The sequence below is a fragment of the Myodes glareolus genome, chromosome 21, assembly GCF_982192425.1.
Source record: "Myodes glareolus chromosome 21, mMyoGla1.1, whole genome shotgun sequence".
Taxonomy (NCBI): Eukaryota; Metazoa; Chordata; class Mammalia; order Rodentia; family Cricetidae; genus Myodes; species Myodes glareolus.
The window spans coordinates 19,657,402-19,676,779 of NC_142046.1; the positions used below are offsets into that span (position 1 = coordinate 19,657,402).

Genomic DNA, 19,378 nt, shown 5'->3' on the forward strand with positions numbered 1-19,378 from the left:
ATATATTTTCAGGGACTGGAGATTTAGTTCAACTTGTAAAATTCTTGCCATGCAAACATGAGGATCTTAGTCAATCTCTTAAAAAATCTGCACCAGGTGGTGCACATCTTTTATCCCAGAATTTGGGAGACAGAGACAGGAGGATCTCTGTGAGTTCAAGGCTAACCTGGTCTACAGAGGGAGTTCTAGGACAACCAGGGCTACACAGAGAAACTCAAAAAACTAAAACCTGTGTGCAGCACCACATCTATAATTCTGGAGCTAGGGAGTTGGAGACAGTCCCTGGATCTTGTTGGCCAATCTAGCCTAATCAAATCTGCAAACTTCAAGTTCAGTGAAAGACCCTGTGTCAGAACCTAAGATCCTCAGGGAGTAATTGAGGAAGACCCTCTACCAGAATGTGTACACACTGACACACACACAATCATGTCTATGTGCACACAAGTCTCAGGTTGTTAAGCAAAACTCACAAAGTGATTTTGTTTTAAGAAAACTAAATAGAGGACACTTGTAGTCTGTCAGAGTTAAGTAATTCCTGCTATTCCAAAATCAGTGGCAGATTAAAATTAGACTTAAGAGTAATTCTACTGAGAAATGAATTTAATAGAGATGAAGGGGAAATGTTGCTAAACTCTTGGTTTTTGTTTAATCCGCTGTATTATAAAACATATTACAACTAAAGCACTAAAGAAAATTGGTTTTTCTTGGCACCAGAAGCAGACGGTGCCTTTCGTGTGGCGGATTTGCTTTGTCTCAAGGCGCTGCTGCAGTGGCCCTAGTAAAGGGATTTCTCCCTAATGCCCTCCTGGCTCCCTCCCGCCTCGCCACCAGCTGGGCCTGTCCAGTCTGGGGCCTGCTGTCATTTGTCCCCAACCCCAAATGCCCACATCATGAGTCCACGGTGGAAAGGGGCTGTATAGCCTGGTGTGATGTTGCTTATAAGATTCCTCACCTGCTCCTCGGTCTCACCACCAGCCTGGAGTTTGGGTTCCAGGACAGCCAGGGCTGTTATACAGAGAAACCCTGTCTTGAAAATACCAAAGGGATTGGGGAGGAAGACACACAAGGGAGAATTTCATGGACCCATGAAAGAGGGAGGGTCTAGGTGAGTTACAACAGAATGCAAGGTCCCTCTTTTGTGTGCAGATGTGGGTGCTTGCCAGAGAGAAGAGACATGCATTGGGTACCCAGGAGAAGGAGGAAAACAGGGACACAGCTAGTGGTGGATGGGGTGAGACCTAGCATCCTATGGCTGAAAGGTTTCTCTGTGGTTCTCTCCTTGCCTCCCACCTAGGCCATCTGAGCGAGGATCCCAAGTTCCCAAAAGTTCCATGGCCCACTCCAGACCTCTGCCCAGCCTGCCACGAGGAAATTAAAGGCCTGGACAGCTGGAATGAGGACCAGGTGCTTGTGTTCCTGAAGCATCACTACAGCAAGGGCAACCTGGTGGATACCTACACTGTGGACCAGGGCAGGCCTGGTGACAGGGAGCAGGAAGAGGGTGAAGGTCTTAACCCCTCAGGGAAGTCCTGGGGACATCAGGATGCTGAGAGTCTCCGTCCACCCCACATGCTGGGCCCCAGAACTGACCTTTCCAAGAGCCTGCACCACAGGCTGGATCTAAAACTTCAGAGCCCTCAGAGGCTCCAGGCACTTGAAGAAGCCAAGGCAGCTGTGCCCTTCCTTGGGGTTGGCTTCTCCAGTCTGGACATGAGCCTCTGCGTGGTGCTCTATGTGGCCTCCTCCTTGTTCCTGATGATTATGTACTTCTTCTTCCGAGTGAGGTCCAAGCGATGGAAAGTTCGGCTCTACCACCCAGCTGTGTAGAACACCTGGGACAGCCATGGACGCAGAAGAAGCCTTTGAAATCACCCATGTACCTGCAGCTTTAATGTTGGGATCAGGGATTTTGGAAATGTGCCCAGCATGGTGCCTGGAGGAGCATGTTTTGTTTTGTTTCGTTTCGTTTCATTTTGACTGGAACATTTTGCCTTGCTGGTACCTTGTCCTCACCTTCCCAGCCTCCATGTCAGTCTTGTTTGTATTTGCCCTTGTAGGCCAGAAGGAGGCAGGTCCAGCACATAGCCATCCACGTTGTTGCTCTCTCATGAGGCCTCGCGTCTACAGTGGCCAGGGATGAGCAGCCAAAGCACAGAGGCCTCCAGACTTCACACACCCTGCCACAGATGTGAGCTGTGTAGCTGTTCTTTCATAAGCCTCAGGTGCTTTCATGGGAGCTCAGGGTGCTCTGAGGTTGAGCAGGGAGGTCTGGTCACCCTGTGGGATTTATGTCCTAGAGGCCACTGGTTGTTTTGTAGCTTCTCTCTTTCTTAGGAAATAAGGTTGGGAGTGAGACACTTAGAAACTCAGAAAGGCAAGGGTGGTGACAGTAGATAGGAGGGCCATCTTGATCAGGCTGTAGTATAATTCTGGTCCTACATGGTGGGGTTCTGCCCAAAGCACAGTGTTGAGCATTGGTCTGTTGAGAGAGTTTCCATCTCCGGGAAGCCTCTAGAGCCCCTGTCATGTCTCATGTACACTGCAGAAGGCACTGGTGGGGGCACAGGATGTTGGGCACATGCAATGGCCCCTGCATACAAAGCTTCCTGGCCTTTAGGGTGACTTTAAAAACAAACCAACTAAAATTAAACCATTTAAATACATTATTTGTAAAATCCCAAAACACTGAAAGGTAAACTTGTGCCTAAAGACTTTTTTAAAAACATAGACTAAGACTACATTTATGGAGACATTCCTGCTGAGACCTGTCATGGCTCAGGAGTTTCTTTTTATTTGGATAAAGCAAGCTAGCTCTCTGTGTGTGTGAATGCATGAGTGTGTGCGTGTGTGTGTGTGTTTCATGAATATGTGTACCTCTGAACCCACAAGGGTATGACTTGGTTAGTTAAATACACATTCCACTTTGCATAATCTATATTTTATATTTGCGTCCTTCCCAATGACAGCTGATCACATAGGTATCATTTAAGACCCCGTATTATCAATGTTCCTGCTGCCACTTAAAAAAAAAATGGACAGCTGTCTCCTTGGTCTGTTGTTACCCCCCTTCCGTCGCATGGGAGAATCAGTTCTGAGAGCCAGGCCTCCCTGTTGGGGCAGGCATAGCCTGGGTCCAGCCACTTGAACCTCTTGCTTCACTTCCCTGTGGCAGGAGGTTTCTTTGAAACCTGGAATCCTGTGCATTTAAAAAAACAAACAAATGGAAAAAAAAAATGAGCTTGTCCGTATTGCTAGCTGTGTGTCTAGGTTGTTGAGACACCATTGGTCTGTCAGCTTTAAAACCAGGCCTGTGTAAGCACAGCTCCAAAGAGAAATACTTTGAGGCCATGTTAAACTGCATCTGGGGACATTGCTGAAGGGGACTTCTGTAACTGTGACCCTAGAGCTGCCACAGTACCACACCACGCCTGACATGCTGATGTCTGAAGAAGCCCACACTGGGCAGAGCCTACTTCAAGCTGCTCTTGTAGAGTCCCAGGTCATCCCTTCTGGGGGACAAACTTGCCACATACATCCCTGTTTGGACTGTCCATTCTGCAGTGAGAAGCCTTGCATTCCTCCTCCAGGACCTTGCTCAGCCCTGGGATCTACCTTTAGACCAGGTGTACAGTCTGTTCTTCTTCAGTCTGAAGTATTAAGAGATGTATTGCAATTAACGGATATAATAGTTCAGTAATTTAAATGTTTATTTATTTTTATTGCAAAGATTTTGATTAAAAAGGCAGTTGGCATGAAAATGTCAATGAAATTTCTTACCTGCAAAGAAAGGGTACCTTTTGTATTTAAGTAAACTCTACTGTGCACATTTTAAGAATAAAGAAACCTGACATTTAATAAAGCTGTTAACAGTTTTGTTTTTTGTTTTTTTTTATTTGAGGAGCTATGTTAAGCTGAATTCAGGGAGTGCTCTAAGCCCTTTGCTCCCTTCTAGTTTGAAGTCCCAGCTCTGAAATTCTAGAATTTCTTGTGTAAAAAAGCTAGAGGCTTTGGGACAGACAGCTCAGAGGCCAAGCAAAAAATGAAAAATGAGAATGTACTATGGCTGAGAGTTGCAGGATCCTGTATCCTTGTTAACAAAATATAGAGATCAGGGCAAGTGCACCCTCACGCTGATTCTGAACCTACAGAATTGCTCCTCACTGCCAGAGCCTGGAGGGACCAACCGACTCAGGAGCTGCTGAGGCTCTCACCAAGTTTCCCATCTGCTCTTTGTCCCTGCTCTGTCATCCTGGGGCAGCTTGTGGATAGGAGATTGCCCTGCAGGGATTTGGGAGCTTCTGCTCAGGGATCCCTCACAACTTCTGTGAGGAGTCTTGCAGAAGCAGGTGGCTTTGCACACATGATCGTTTTCTAGAGGTGGAGATTGGAGAGGAGGGTCTAAAATCTGCCTGCAGAGTACTGGATACAGGTGGTTGAGTATGGAAAGTTCTGAAGGTCATCCACCAGCAGCAGTTGGAGGCCTCTGACCTTTGCTTGCAGCAGACAGCCTTTGGACCTAGAGTCTACTCCATAGGAGGAGGACAAAGTCCCAGGCTTAAAGTCCTGAGGCTCCCAAACCCGTATACTGCGAACACTGCACCTCCAGCCAAGGCATAGAGCAGAACAAGTTGGAGCCGCTAAGCTACTATGTGGCAGGTAAAGGAAGGTCCTGGAAAAGGGCTACCACATATCATAGACTGGTCAAACCCAGCCCTGGAGTGACGCCAGCTTGACTCCGCCTGCCCAGGCCTGAAGGGGGCCAAGGGCGGGGACAGAGGAGGGGCGGGGCAGGTTGGAGAGGGGCCCCAGCGCGCTAATACCTCCTTCAGCACCGCGGACAGCACTGGTCTAGTGCGTGGGCCAAGGCCTGAAATCCAGCACTCCAGGGAACACCCTTCACCAACCTCTGGATTAGTGACTGCCATGCTGCTAGAAGCGGAACTCGATTGTGACCGAGAGCGACCTGGTGCCCCCAGAGCTGCTGCCCTCTGTACCTTCAGCAGGGCTCGAGGTAAGAGTCATTGCAACCTAGAGGCCTCCTCCATACGAGGCGGGAAGAAGAGAAAAGAGACAGAATTCAGAAGAATGGCTAGGAGGAAATAGCATAGGAGTGACTGCGGAGAAAGAAAGTACAAGGTGATAACCGGCAGGGGGTACAGGGAGACCACAGGGTCAAGAGTGACCCAGGAATATCTAGGGCTGGTCTGAGACGATGTCAAGAGGGGCAGAATAAAGAACATTAAGGACCCTAGAGATCAAATGCCCCTCAGCTTCCTGAACTGCTCAGGCTTACAGCAGGGGTCCCAGGCCAAGTCTCCCGCCTGAACTCTGATCCCCAAGGGCCATTTCATTGCCATGGACGTTAGAAAATAATGGAGGCATTGTTGGAGGCAAGCCAGATGCCCAGCAGTGCGGGGCCGCCCCTTCCCTAGTCTAGCCACACAGGCCCCCGCCCCACAGCCTCTAGCAGCTGACACTCAATGGCTCACATCCCAGCTCACCCAGCGCCCATTTTACTCCAAGCTGGTGGTCTCTGACCTCCTTGGAATAAAAAGTACGGAGCAACACGAAGGGATGAATGCGGGCACCGGGCTCTTGCTGTGGCAGCAGGTGTGCTGCCGGGAGCAGGTGGGAAATCCTGGGTTCTTTCACTCATCCTTCCCACCCCGGGCTCTGAGAGTTCACAGTCCAAGGGACAGAGGCAGATCGGGAGCAAGCAGAGGAACCAGGAGGGTGGCAGGAACCTGCTGATACCTCAAACACTTCCTGGGTGTCCCTGACAGTCGTCAGGGTCCTACAACCTACTGGCTTCTACTTAAGGCCTGTCTCCTGACTGGATCCTGTGAGCCCTCAGTGAGGGTACATGCAAGAATAGGATGGGGTCTGGTGGGCTCACCTGTTCTGATGGGGCAAGATGTGGAAATCCAGCTGCAGGGATTGTTCTAAGAAGTAAGGATAGATTCCAGGGTTTCCACACCAGCTCTCTTCCGACCTAGAGACTTGGCTCTGTGTTCCCCCAGGGAACACCAAGCCCGAGGTCCTAAAATTCGTTCCTTCTCCCTGCACTAGCTCCAGTCGGCAGTTCCAGAGGTGGGGTCCAGAAGTGTCAGAGGTGGAGAGGGGACGTCAAATCGGGCTCCTGGCAGCTCTACTGTGGCTTCTTTGTAGCCTCATTCCCTCGGCGGTTATCAGGTTGCCCTTCGGCTGACCAGGTGTGGTCCCCAATGCTTTCCAGCTCGGGCTGAGAGACTAAATAGGAGAATGCAATGCGTTTGCCCTCTGACACTTCTTTCAGGACCTCAGCCCTCCTGGAGCTTTAGTAAACTTGCTTCGGGGCAGGGACGAGAATCTGTGGAAAGCAGCCTTGACTGGGTTACAGCGCTGTGTCCATCCTCGAGAAGTGCAAGCCGTTTGGCTTCTGGGCACCTCGGATTCCGGCTCAAAGGCGCACAGAGCCTGCAGTGGCCTCGGGAGCGTCTCTGCGACCCCGGCCCAGCCCCGCCCCGCGGCCCCGCCCCCCGCCGCTCCGCCCTCCGCGGGCCCGTGGCTTGGCGCCCCGAGGCCTCCCGTGGGCACAACGCCCAGCAGCGACACGAGTCGCTCCGACGCCAGCTTGGAGTCTCTGTAGCGGTGGCTTCGCCGGACCCAAGAGAAGTTCAGGGTCGGAAGGCAGCAGCACCCGGCCCCGGCCCCATGGAGGCTCGAGGGGAGCTGGACCCGGCCCGGGAATCGGCGAGCGGTGACCTGCTGCTGGCGTTGCTGGCACGGAGGGCTGACCTGCGCCGAGGTGGGTGCCCGACGGAGCGGCTGCACCGACAGGCTCAGATGTCCTCGGTTTTGTTTTTTTGTTTTTTGTTTTTTTCCTGGCCTGTGCGCATAGGCCGGAAGAAGCCAGGGTATTCCGGCAAGGGTTCTGGCCCGGCTAGGCAAAGGCTCCTCAACCTCCAAAGTGTGTGGGGGCCCCTGCTACTGTGTTGTCCTGGCATTTGGTCCTCGGGCTCGGGAGCCTTGATGACTCAGAAACGGTTTAGGGGAACCCAGCTCTGAGCTGGCTGAGGCCCTTGAGCTAGAGAGAGCATATGAAGCTGTTTCAAGAAATCCAGGAATAAGGGAGCAAGGGTGTCTCCAAGGGAATTGCCTTTACCCAGTCCCTCCCCAATTTTCAGAGGGATCAGGGCCAGGTCATGCTGAACAGCACATCTCCCCTGAATTGGGTCTTGGTGGCTGCACTCGCAGCTTACCAAATTAGACTGGTGGCCAAGACCTGTTTGCAGGGGAGAGTGGGGCTTGTCCGGGTCCCCAGTTTCTTGGTGGTACCAAATCTCTTTGCAGGGGAATAGGAGCGGAGCGCTTCCCGGGTTTTCGGGTTAATGGGATACAGGACGGGGAAAGGGGCAATTAGACTGGCAGAAAGTCGGAGCAGGCGGGAAAAAGATTCTATCCCGTCTGGGGGTCGGATATGACATACTTGCTTCTTTATTTATTTTCCGATTGTTTATGGGAGGGGTTGACCGCAGGGGCTGAGAGGAAGAGGTGGGAGGGGAGGAAGAGAAAGGAAGGGGACTTTGGTAAGCAAGGTTCCCGAGCTCTGGGAAGCTTGCTAGAGCGCTAGTGGCTCCCGAGGCTCCACAGGGCCCTCCAACTCTGTGCAGGAAATTGTGCGGAGGCTGGAGTCACCATGCAACGTAAGCAAGCGGAGGTCCAGGGAGTCTTGACCGTGGGCGAGGACTTTTGTAGGAAGCGGGTCCCGTGAGTTTCTTGGCTGAGGCGCTGTCCGTCCCTGGGTGCTGAATAGGCGTTGCCTGTCCGGCCACCCCACTCTTTTCTGGATATCTTTGCTGCCCTAGGATGGTTCTCGTGGTGTGGTGGTAATTCTGATACACTATAGACGATCTCCATGTCCACACTTGGAGATGTGGTTTTGCTTAATGCGGGACAGCATCCGTCGCAGGCTCCAGGCCAGTGCTGGAGGGTGGTAGGACACATTTCCTCCTTTTCTAAGCCCTCCCACCAGCTGGAGGCCAGTCTGAAGCTAGCTGTCTGTAGCCAGAGAGGTAAGGACACTGGCGTGGGTGTGACACTGTCCTATGAGTGGGTCCTAGGTCCTGCACATGGATCTCTCTTCTAGAAATCTTTCCTAAATTATCAGGGACTCTTCATCCCATGAACATGAAGAAGAGCACCTCCCCCCGCCCCAGGGGGGGTTTCCCTGGCTCCTGAAAAGCAGCTTTGGATTTCTCCAATCCGATTCTCCTGAGGCCGGAAGTCTGGTGGGGGTCAGGGATCAGAACTGAGGAGGAACTGAGGGTGTAGAGGGTGAGGCCACCTTATGCACGTCAACTCACACCTGAGCAGAAGAGATCTACTCATAAAAATGTAGCCAGTCACTCCTAAATACCTGCAGCCACTCAGGGTGATGCCAGGGTTCGTTTATTCCTCAGATCTGCAGGCAGGGGCCTGGGCTGGACAGCCTTATTTGCTGGAATTCTGTGGAGTGAGGCCAAGGCGCTCCATTGAGAAAGTCACAAAGGCAATAAAGTCCTGTGTGTGGCCTTTTGCCCTTGCTAGTAAGGATGTTTCCTATTTTCTGTCCCAGCTTTCCAGATCACCCAAGGGGCAGGATTTTCATTTGAGATGGACATGCCCTGTTTGGCACTGGGGACATCTTGAGGAACAGTTATTCGGCTTTGGGGGACAGCTTGGTCACTTTTCCTGTTCAGACACATTTCTAGGCCTATTTGAGTTTCCTTTGACAGCAGCGCAGCGAGGCCAAGGGGTGCCGCAGGATACAATATCCTTCTGTTGTCCTCACTGGGGAGCCTGGCAGCCCAGATAGCCTGTAAGGGAAGGTGTGCAACCCTGAAGTCTGCAGGACTGCCAGCTGGTTCCAGCCAATGAAGGGGCCATCACCCTTCTTTGTGGTCCCACGACCTGGGTTATTTTTGTACCCACAGAGATTCCGATGTGTGCCGGCTGTGATCAGCACATCTTGGACCGCTTCATCCTTAAGGCTCTGGACCGACATTGGCACAGCAAGTGTCTCAAGTGCAGTGACTGCCACATACCTCTGGCTGAGCGCTGCTTCAGCCGCGGGGAAAGCGTCTACTGCAAAGATGACTTCTTCAAGTAAGCAGCCTGCCGAATTGCTCTGCACCATGTGGGGGAAAAGAGACTGAGAGCAAGTTTCGCCGATAACTAGGTCCCTAACCATGTAGGGCACCCTGCGGTCTGGCTCAGCTCAGGATGGGGCTCCCTGTGATATTTCTTAAAACCATTTTTATTTTATTGTACTGTAACAGGCCACATGTACGTGTTATGCACTACGTGCATGCCTGGTGCCCTCGGAAGATTGAGGAGGGCACCAGATCTCCTGCAACTGGAATTAGAGATGGCTGTGAGCTGCTATGTAGGTGCTGGGAACTGAACTCGGGTCCCCTGGAAAAGCAGCCAGTGCTCTTAACCCAGCCCAGCCGAACCTCCAAACCCCAGCGTTACTTTTTAGGATAATTAGTTTTGCAAATCTTGAAAAGCAGTTATTAAGTTAAAAAAAAAGAAACAGATTAATCCAAATACAATTGTAGAATTGTATGAGACATACTCCCTCTTAAAATGTGTTTTTGTTCCTTAAATATCTGGGGAGTGGGAAGCTCGGGCTTCTTAGAGCCGAGGGTACTGACCCAGGTAAGAAGATGGCCTCTAAACCGACCTTCCCCAAGAGCAGGGAGCAGGCTAGGCTACCCAGGGTACTGTGGCTCTGCGGAAGCTGCGGGAGTCTTCCTGACCGCGTCCCAGGCGCTGGGAGCTCGCGGCTTTGCGACCCGCTCCGGGCAAAGGAGCTGCTGTACGGCTCTACTGAGCCGCACTCTGTACATCCCGCAGGCGCTTTGGGACCAAGTGTGCCGCATGCCAGCTGGGCATCCCGCCCACACAGGTGGTGCGCCGCGCCCAGGACTTCGTGTACCACCTGCATTGCTTTGCCTGCGTGGTTTGCAAGCGGCAGCTGGCCACGGGGGACGAGTTCTACCTCATGGAAGACAGCCGGCTGGTGTGCAAGGCTGACTACGAAACAGCCAAGCAGCGAGGTCAGTGGGCGGGGATGGCCCTCACTGCAAAAGAGGGAAACGCTCAGTCTTGGAGGCTGGGGACGGGAATTGGTTTGTGGCTGGGAGGTGGGGCGACCTGAAGCCCCAGGCACTAAGCAGGCTGCTCCGGGAGCCCGAGTAGCAGTTGCGTTGGCGGGAACAGAAGGTTGCCCGCTTTGGGAGAATTAGCAGCCTTGACCATGAAGAATTAGCAGCTTTGACCACGAAGACCTAACTCACACAAACCCTTAGAATAAGAGGGGCAAGGACTGTGTCTGGCTACGATGCGCGCCACGGCGGGTTCTTAATACAGAACCCATCTGCCGGCGCTCCGTGTTCAGAGAAGCGCGTGGGGCCACGGGCATCCTTAGCCTGGGAGCTAGGGCACCATGAGCATCCGGAGAGCGATGCGGGGCTCTTGGGGTGAGGCTGGTGCGGCCCTCCGGAGAGGGCTGCCGGCCTCACCGTCTGTCCCGCGCAGAAGCCGAGGCCACAGCCAAGCGACCGCGCACGACCATCACCGCCAAGCAACTGGAGACACTGAAGAGCGCCTACAACACTTCGCCCAAGCCGGCGCGCCACGTGCGGGAGCAGCTCTCCTCCGAGACCGGCCTGGACATGCGCGTAGTGCAGGTCAGCGCTTGGCCGCGTTCCCCCGGGCCCGCGGGCGAGAAGGGCCATGCGCTCCAAGGGCAGTCGGGCGGCCACTCACCATCCCTACCCTCCAGGTGTGGTTCCAGAACCGCCGAGCCAAGGAAAAGAGACTGAAGAAAGACGCGGGCCGGCAGCGCTGGGGACAGTATTTCCGCAATATGAAGCGCTCCCGCGGCAGCTCTAAGTCCGACAAGGACAGCATCCAGGAGGGACAGGACAGCGACGCCGAGGTCTCCTTCACTGGTAAGCCCTCCGCGTTAACTAGCTGTGGGCTGGGACTCTTACCCCAACCCCATCCCACCTCCCGGCTGCTTTCCTGGGAAGGATCTAAGTTGGCCCTTAGGCTCCCTTTTTCTGATGTCCTTGAGACAACGGACTGCAACTTTGGAGGGCAGAGAGAAACTTCCACCCTCGTCTGTGGAACCCAACCTTATTTCCCACACCTAGAACACCGATACCCACTTCTGTTCGGGGGCTGTATTGTGACCTCGGGTTCCTAACACAGGCGCTGGGGCCCTGAATTTCCTCAACAATAAAACGAGTCCCTCCCAGGGTCGCCTCATCCTGAGCTCTGGCTGGAATAGCAAGCCTCTGACTGAGATCAAAGCCTCCTTGGAAGCGCTCCTGGTAGGGCGTGGAGGAGGAGCCAAAGGCTGTCCGAAGTTACAACAGAGCCGGAGAGACTTTCTGACCGCTTCGTTCTTTACTTAGGACAGTCTCCCTTACTCCATCCGGGTAGCAGACTGCAGGAACCTCAGACCAAGGGATGAGCTGAGCTCTTTTCTATTGCAGATGAGCAGTCCATGGCAGACATGGGGCCTGCCAATGGCCTGTACAGCAGCCTCGGAGAGCCCACCCCTGCCCTGGGCCGGCCCGTCGGAGGAGGTCTCGGCAGCTTTGCGCTGGAGCACGGAGGCTTGGCAGGTCCAGAACAGTACAGAGAGCTGCGCCCAGGAAGCCCCTATGGCATCCCCCCATCTCCTGCAGCCCCCCAGAATCTTTCTGGTCCCCAGCCTCTCCTCTCTAGCCTGGTATACCCAGACACCAATTTGGGTCTTGTCCCCTCAGGGCCCCCAGGTGGGCCCCCACCCATGAGGGTGCTGGCTGGAAATGGACCCAGCTCTGATCTGTCCACGGAGAGCAGCGGTGGTTACCCCGACTTCCCCGCTAGCCCTGCCTCCTGGTTGGATGAGGTAGATCATGCTCAGTTCTGACCGAGGCCCCCAGTTCCCCTTGGCTCTAACTCAGGGGTCTTGGTGCTGCCTCTGGGTGGGCAGCTAGCCCTACCCCATGTTGTCCATCCCAAGGACCTCTGAGGGAAGGACAGCGTTCCCAAGTGGGAGATTAGGGACTGCCCCACTGCCAGGCTCCCTGGCTCTTCCCTGGGCCTGAGGGGTTCCATAGCCCTTCCTTGGCCACACGGTGGCCTGCCTGGTGGCTGCCCACAGGCCAGTGACTCTTGACCACGTTTTGTAAGCATTTCTCTCCCTTTACAAACCAGTCAATGGGGCCCCTGCTACTGTTTCAAACAAGGTGGGAGGCCCAGGCCCTGGCCCTAAAGTCCTGGCAGAAAACAATGATGACAGCTTGTTTCATTGCTTTGATGGAACTTGGTTGGGGACCATGCCTGTGTCTTCCCCTGCCACTGACAAAACCTGGGAGCAGACCTCAGATGCTAGCTCTCCCTCCCTGGAGTCTCCCGATCTTTCTGCTCTGGAATGCATTGAGGAAGAGGAGCTTTCTGAAGTCCCTTCTCCAGGGTAGAGTCTTTAAACGTGAAGAGTTCCCTCTTCCCCCAAGGCACAGCCTCTCTCGGGAGCAGAACGGAGTCATGCGCCAATGACAGATATCATTGCCAAACAGACTGTGATCCTGTGCAGGAGGATGGGGTGGGCTGAATCTGCCAGCCCAGACTTGGAGGTCTCCCCAACTAGAGGAGGCTGGGCTGGGGGGGTCCTCGGAATCCAGTCAGTCTCAGACACAAAGCTTGGCTGTGCATAAGTCAAAATCATTCCTGAAAACCAGGACCTTGGCCACCTGTTGGTTCTGTAAATGTCCCGTGACTTTTATTTATTCTCTGGTGATCCGCTCTTTCCAAGACTTCAATAAATTTGTCAGTTTCAGTGCTGGAAGGCCTGTGTTTCTAGTGAGCCTGGAGGGTACAGCCCAGAGCCTCGGCAGTAGAGGACAGGACGACCTCTGAAACCTGAAGTGTGGCTGTACGGGAGGAGGGGCGGAGGAGGGTCTGTTAGGGCTCCCTGAAGCTGGACCTTGCTAGGAATTTGGCCTCCTTTCTCCCTGAGTTTTGTCTCCCTGGAAATAGGCATGGGATTGTCTGTCCATTTGTGGTGGAATTGGTGGGGAGCCCTAGGGTCTCTACCATCTCAGGCCAGGCTGGGATGTCCAAGGAGTCGCAGCAGGAAATTGGATTTCCAATCCTAACTACCCTGCTAACATGCCGTGTCACATAGAGCCAAGGACTTGACTTCTGGGAACCCTAAACAGAGATAAAAAAGGCTTTTTGTTTGTTTGTTTGTTTGTTTAGTTTTTAAAGACGGGGTTTCTCTGTAGCTTTGGAGCCTGTCTTGGAACTAGGTCTTGTAGACCAGGCTGGCCTTGAACTCACAGAGATCCCCCTCATCTCTGCCTCTTGAGATTAAAGGCCTGCGCCACCACCACCCGGCTGACAAAACTCTTGAAAAGAGATATTTCAAGTAAGGATCAAGGCCGGTGTTCCAGCCTGTCAGGTTATGTTCTGCAGAGGCAGAGGCTAGTGGCTGGGAGAGCATTGGGAACTCACACTCCAGATGAGGTGGACTGGAAGTCTGGACAGGGTCCTTGATTCTCAGAGGAGGAAGCCAGATCGGTTGCTCTTATGAGGGCTGGGTAAGTGGATTCGTGGGTACAGAACATTGTTGGTGTGTGGTCAAGGGGAGCTGCTTGAAACTGGAGACCCCAGCTCCCTAGCTAGACTCCCCCACTCCTGGTCTCTTGGAGTCTTGGGTCTCTTGAAGGGGCATGAGCTGAAGTTGTCAGGACTCTGTGTTTTAAGGCAACCCTGTCTGTGTCTCCAGCACCCATACTTCTCACTAAGGAGACAGCCCTGCCCCAGGGAAAGGGAGGGAAGGAGAGACAGGTGTGGGGAGTGGTCTGATAAATGGGCCAAAGGGGGATAAGAAGAATCTTAAAGGGCTAGCCTCTGGCATTCACCGGGCATTCACAGACTTGTAGTGAGTGAGGATTGGGAACTCTCATTGTACTGGGTATCCGAACCCTTTCTCCTCTCACCGATCCACATGGTTCACAGGGAGTCTGAGGCCCAGAGTGGAAAGGGTTTATCCTGGTGGGGCACCTGCTGTGGTGAGGGAGGAGGGGGCCCTGCCCAGTGTCACTCCCCAGCCCTGCAGCTCTGGCCTGAACTGCCTGGAACTTGGGAGAGGCTGTGTCACCATGCTATCCAGTAGAACGTGCAAGAAAGAAGGCTTCCATCACACCCTCACCCCCACCCAGAGGCAGGGCTTCTCTGTGTGTCCCTGACTGTCCTAGATCTCTCTCTATATCTCAAGCAGGTCTCAAACTCAGAGATCCACCTTCCTCTGCCTCCCTAGTGATGAGATTAAGGGTGTGGGCCACCACACCTGATTTGAAAGAAGGGCTTCTAAGGAAGTACAGGTGTCCTAGGAGGGAGGGGGGCACACACTTCAGGATCCTGCAGAGCATAGCAGAGGCGGGGGAGGTAGGGGAGTGCTGGCCTGAGGAGGATGCCGTACAAAGGGGAGAGAACTGAGGTGCATGGAAGAGAAGAATTTAAATTCTCTTTTAGGGTGATGGCCACCGAAGAGACAGCAGCTCAAAGCCCACGTCTGATTCAGGATTTGGGGCAAGTATAGATAACTGTGGCTGCTCTCCAGTCAGACCCTCAAGCTCCGCCCATCTGGCCAGCCTACAGCCCCTCCCACAGGGCCACTTGGGACCTTTTAGGCGTTGACAGGTTAATGAAGTGCTAAGCGTCCCCTTGGGGGCCTTCTCTCCTCGGCTGAACCCCGCTGGCTCTCTCCAGCTGGCCTTGTCGATAACTTTAGTACAAGAGGAGTGGGAAAGGGGCAGTGCTGAGGGCCAACGGCCGGGGTATGGCCCACATACGCAGGTCCTGAGTGGGTAAGGTAATCCTGCTTACCTCAGTTTCCCTACCTGAGCATCCCTATCAGAACTGCTCTCTAATTATCCTCCCCAGCCCCCCAAAGGCCTGGAAGATAGCTACTGAGTACACAGTAGCCAGGATCGAAATGCTTGCCCTCCACCCCACCCCGCCACACTCCATCCTCATCAAACTGCAGCAATTTGAATCCAGACTCCGACCTCACAGTTAAGCCCCAACTCACCCTGTCAGCCCAACAGGTGTCCTGGGAAGTTCCAGACCTGAGGTAGAGAGAGAGAGCTTGGGCTACCCGCTGTCTTCAGGCCCTGGCAGAAGAGGTGAAGCCCTGCCCGGTGGTTCCAGGTGGCATAGATCTGCAGGGACTTACTGTGGGTAGTGTAGTGTATGAGGTACCCATCTGAAATTTAGGATCCCTGCACCCCATCTCCCCAGGGCCTTGTCATCTAGGAGACTCTGGCTTCAGTACCCGGCTGGAGGAAATGCTGCAGACAGGACCTAGACTGAGGGAGCCGAGTAGGGAGTGTGCAGGGTCCTGCATCCCTGCCTGTGCATCCCTGCCTGCCTTTTGAATGTATCTCTTGATTGATCGCAGAGACGCCCCTGCCCAGGGATGGCGTGGGTCAGCCCCGTGCCCATCTGCTCATCAGCCATGATGGGAGTCCCATGGGCTTTGGGTGGGAATGTCAAAGGAATGGCATAGTGGGGGGGGGCTGAGATTACCCACTTGGGTTTGTTAACTTTTGGTCTCACAACTGTAGTTTATCTTTAAATGGAAGAACCCAAATGATTTGGGGTGGGGGAAGCAGCAGTTTTAGCTGCTGGTTTGGGGCACTTGGGAAGCTAGTTCAGTTTGAGGATATCCTGAACCATGTGAAGCCCTGTCTAAAAGGGGTGGGGGCAGTTATTTCGACCAACAGACACATTTTAAAAAAAATGCTTCTCTCTTCTTACATTGTGAAATTCTTACTGGCTCCCATGACTTAGGACCCCTTCAATCTAGGGCACCTGGGGACACACTCCTCCCCTTTCTCCCTCCCCACCATCTGCCACTGGATCAGACCCCAGGCTGCTCAAGTAGCAGGGAGAGTCCAGCTCCAGGGCTGGCCCTGTGGAGTAGCCACCACGATAAATCAGAAGGGTTTCAAAAGCTCCGGTGTGGAGTGCTGAGTCCCAGGGGCTGTAATGATCAATTCTTTAAGCCCATAATTGTTCAAATTACTCTGAGCAACATAAAACATTAATTTTAGGAAATTTAATAGAAAAAAGCTCTTTAAATCCACTGCTAGATAAATGACACCCAGTATGGCCACCTTCTTCCATACCTTGATGACATTGAATGATCTGAAAGCTATTCACATTTTCATTCTCCATGGAAAACGTTGACAAGCGTTTGGCCACTGGTGAGGTCTGCTTCAGTGTGGGAGGACCCCTCCCCCCTAATTAATAGGGGAGCAGTGACTTCATAAGAGGGGTTTTCATCCATCTGCCTGGGCGACCTCAGGTGATGGCTCCCACCCTCCTGAAGCAGATGCAACTGCGGCTCATTTTTTATCATAAAAATATTCCGTCCTGACCTGTGATCCCCCTCTTGGCAGTTCAAAACTATGTTTGACACCAGAAGGCAGCCGCCAGATCTGGGCATATGGGTTGAGTCCAAGATCCTGCCTGAGAAAAGTGCGGGTTCTGCTGCCCCGCAGAGGTAGGGGAAGTGGAGCTACCCTGATGCATTCCACAGGGTATACTGAGCCAGAATCCTCAAGTGCGAATTCTCCCCCACCCCACTGTCATGGGGGTTGGGGGGCAACTCTGCAAGACTGCATGAGTCAGGCAAGAGTTGGAGCAGGGCAAGAGGGGTAGGGTGGGGTGCTGGATGCAGGGTGGCTTGCCCTGGGTTCCCTGCATGTCCAAGGGTCTGTTACTGATGAAGCTGGACATAAGGCTGCAGGGTGTAACCTTGGGACAGCTTTTCCCCTGTGTGGGAGAAGATGCAGATGTGTGATCAGGGGAAGTCCTAGAGAAGGAGGGGAAGTAGTTTACGGAGGACTCTGGGTCTCAGCTCCCTTTTGGTCCTCTCTGAGACCCAGCAGCCACTGGGCCAAGCTGGTAGCAAACTAGACCACAGCAGGATGCCATCCATACCTGTGGAGGTTGTACCCAGTGATGTAATGCAGTTCTCTAAAGTGTAGCACCCTGAAGATTTATTTGTTTGCATATTTTATGTACAAGAATGCTCTGTCTTCATTCGCACAAGAGGGCATCAGATCCCATTACAAATGGTTGTGAGCTACCGTGTACTTGCCGGAAATTGAACTCAGGACCCCTGGAAGAGCATCTAGTGCTCTTAATCACTGAGACATCTCTCCAGCCCCCCAGCGTAGCGCTCTTACAGTAAGTTCAGCACCCTGGGTACAATCCCCAACACCTCAAAAGCAAACAGCAAAACCACCACAAATGTGGGGAGATTGAGCCTCCGTGTGCAGTTGTCATGAGAAAAAGATGGTGCTGCTACCGGGGAAAAACAGTACGGAAGTTCCTTAAAAACAAATAAGTCTCATCTAGTCCACGCTAGGTTCACACCCGAAGAACTGAAAAGCAAGAACCCTAGCCGATACCTGCCCACAGATGCAGCAAGCACTGTCCACTGTGGGCAGACAGAAGCAGTCCAGGCATCCACCAGTAATGAATGGATACCTCAAACCCTGGTCCTCATACCGAGGGGATGTTTCCAGCCGCACAGAGAGAATGATGCAGCTTGGGGTCCACATAGGAAGAGGAAAAGGCACATGACCCCATTACATGAGAACATGAAACGTCTGAAAGATCTAATGCAATGTCCAAAGAGGACCCCCAGGGTAGTAAAACTTGAGATAAGGAAAAAAAGACTAAGGGCTAGGTTCTGTTCTGGGTGATGGGATTTCATGGAACCCGGTGTGGGGGAGGGAGTTTAGCGTTCATTTTACAGCATCTGATGCTGTTACATGGCTCTCACCTCCTTTAAAAAGGAAGGCTCCCTCTCCTTGACATGGGAGCCTGGCTCCCAACAGAAGGGCAAACTGGGTGGACTGCGATCAGCAGAGTCCACCTTAGCTTCCCCCTAAGGTGGACCTGAGCCCTTTGGAAGCAGACAGGGGACTCGTTCTTTCCATTTCAGGGGCCCTCCCCACAGCCTGCTGGGTATCACCCTGGGCCTAGGCTCCAAGCCGTTAGTGTAAGGGATATACACTCTTCTCACAAAGAAAAGTTAGAGTTCCCACAGATTTGCCTTGACCTTGAAGTGCCCTTCTTGGTGAGGAGGGTCAAGGGACCCCCAGGCCAATGGCCTAGTGATCATTTATAAAGTGGCTCATTTCTGTCCCCTGGTATCGTCCCTGGCTGGCCTATCCTCGTCACTGACCTTATCTGACCTCTCAAAGGTCAGAGGTTGAGTTCTGACGTAGGGATGATGCATGCTCTTTCACTTGCTGCCTCCCTGCTGTTTCTCTTTGCTTAGGGAACAACAGGTAGCATTCACCCATTTGGAGGGGTGGGCATGGCAGCCACCTGCTCCAAGGGGCCGCATTCCCTGGACCCTCACCATGGAGTGCTCACTGAAGACACTGGAAACCATGAGGCCAATCTTGTTGAAAGGGAGCCAGCTACTGAACCTGGACATCCTGGACTGAGGATGTGGTCAGCTGGCTTCTGACCATCTTGTCTCCAGAACAGCACCTGGAGCTAGGCATGGCCCAAACTGCCTCAGGAATTTGGGGATGTGGGGCTTCTATACTTTCCAGAAGATTCCTGTTTGAGCTAATCCTCCAAGCAAGTTTACTCCCAATATCCATGCCCTCCTCCATGTGTCTGGTGGGACGGAGTGAGCCCCCACCTAGCTCCTCTGAGGAGTACTGACCGCCCCTCTCGCCCCTTCCGCCCCTCCCGCCCCTCCTACCCCTCAGGGCTTTGTTCAGACCTCTAGCTAATCCTGGGAATGACAAGGTTTAAAATTTAATTAGCAGGTTTCTCTTATGCAAACTCTCCTCATTAAACTAAGTGTCCCATTAGTTAAAATGGAGGCTGGTGGGGGCGGGGTGGTGGGGGCGGAACTAAAGCCAGCAGGCTTGTCTGAGGTAACTGGCAGGGAGGTTTATGAGCAAACAGACCCCTTTCTCACCCATCCCAGGCCTTTGCTACCTCTGGACGGTCAGAACAGAATTGATGTCCTTCAGGGAACGTTAGTAGGACGTTCAGGATAGAGTCAGGCCACTTCTTGGACAGACTGTCCAGTGATAAGAGGTTGGTGTCTAGGACCTTCGTCCCCTACTCCAGATGACGCCGTGGCTGACAGGGTCATGGAGTCTAGACACCACAAGGCATTTAGAAGTGGGGTGGGTAGGTAGTGTTTCCCCCTCCCCTCCCCCACCTGCCAGGGATTCAGGACCAGGACACCAAGCCTGGTGGCCACGGTGCCTAGGACTCTCACTGGGCTCCCTCCCATACATTTCCA

At 53.2% G+C, this 19,378-nt stretch overlaps 2 protein-coding genes across 3 annotated transcripts in view; both read left to right on the plus strand.

The window, feature by feature from the left end:
- The window catches only part of Qsox2 (quiescin sulfhydryl oxidase 2), a 29,542-nt gene extending 25,670 nt beyond the window's left edge, over positions 1-3,872 (plus strand). The window contains exon 12 of the mRNA XM_048452758.3: positions 1,295-3,872. Within this exon, the coding sequence (XP_048308715.2) occupies positions 1,295-1,827 (533 nt within the window). The 3' untranslated portion in view covers positions 1,828-3,872. The remainder of the gene's footprint in view (positions 1-1,294) is intronic.
- Positions 3,873-4,923: 1,051 nt separating this feature from the next.
- Positions 4,924-12,798, plus strand: Lhx3 (LIM homeobox 3). 2 transcript variants are annotated; one of them, XM_048452765.2, is made up of 6 exons: positions 4,924-5,011; positions 8,955-9,126; positions 9,880-10,082; positions 10,564-10,715; positions 10,811-10,979; positions 11,529-12,798. In XM_048452765.2, exons 1-6 carry the CDS (start codon positions 4,924-4,926, stop codon positions 11,948-11,950), a joined length of 1,206 nt encoding a protein of 401 aa, XP_048308722.1. In that variant the 3' UTR covers positions 11,951-12,798. The 2 variants fall into 2 exon arrangements, with proteins under 2 accessions (XP_048308722.1, XP_048308721.1); XM_048452764.2 differs by lacking the exon at positions 4,924-5,011 and adding an exon at positions 6,694-6,787.
- Positions 12,799-19,378: the final 6,580 nt, after the last annotated feature.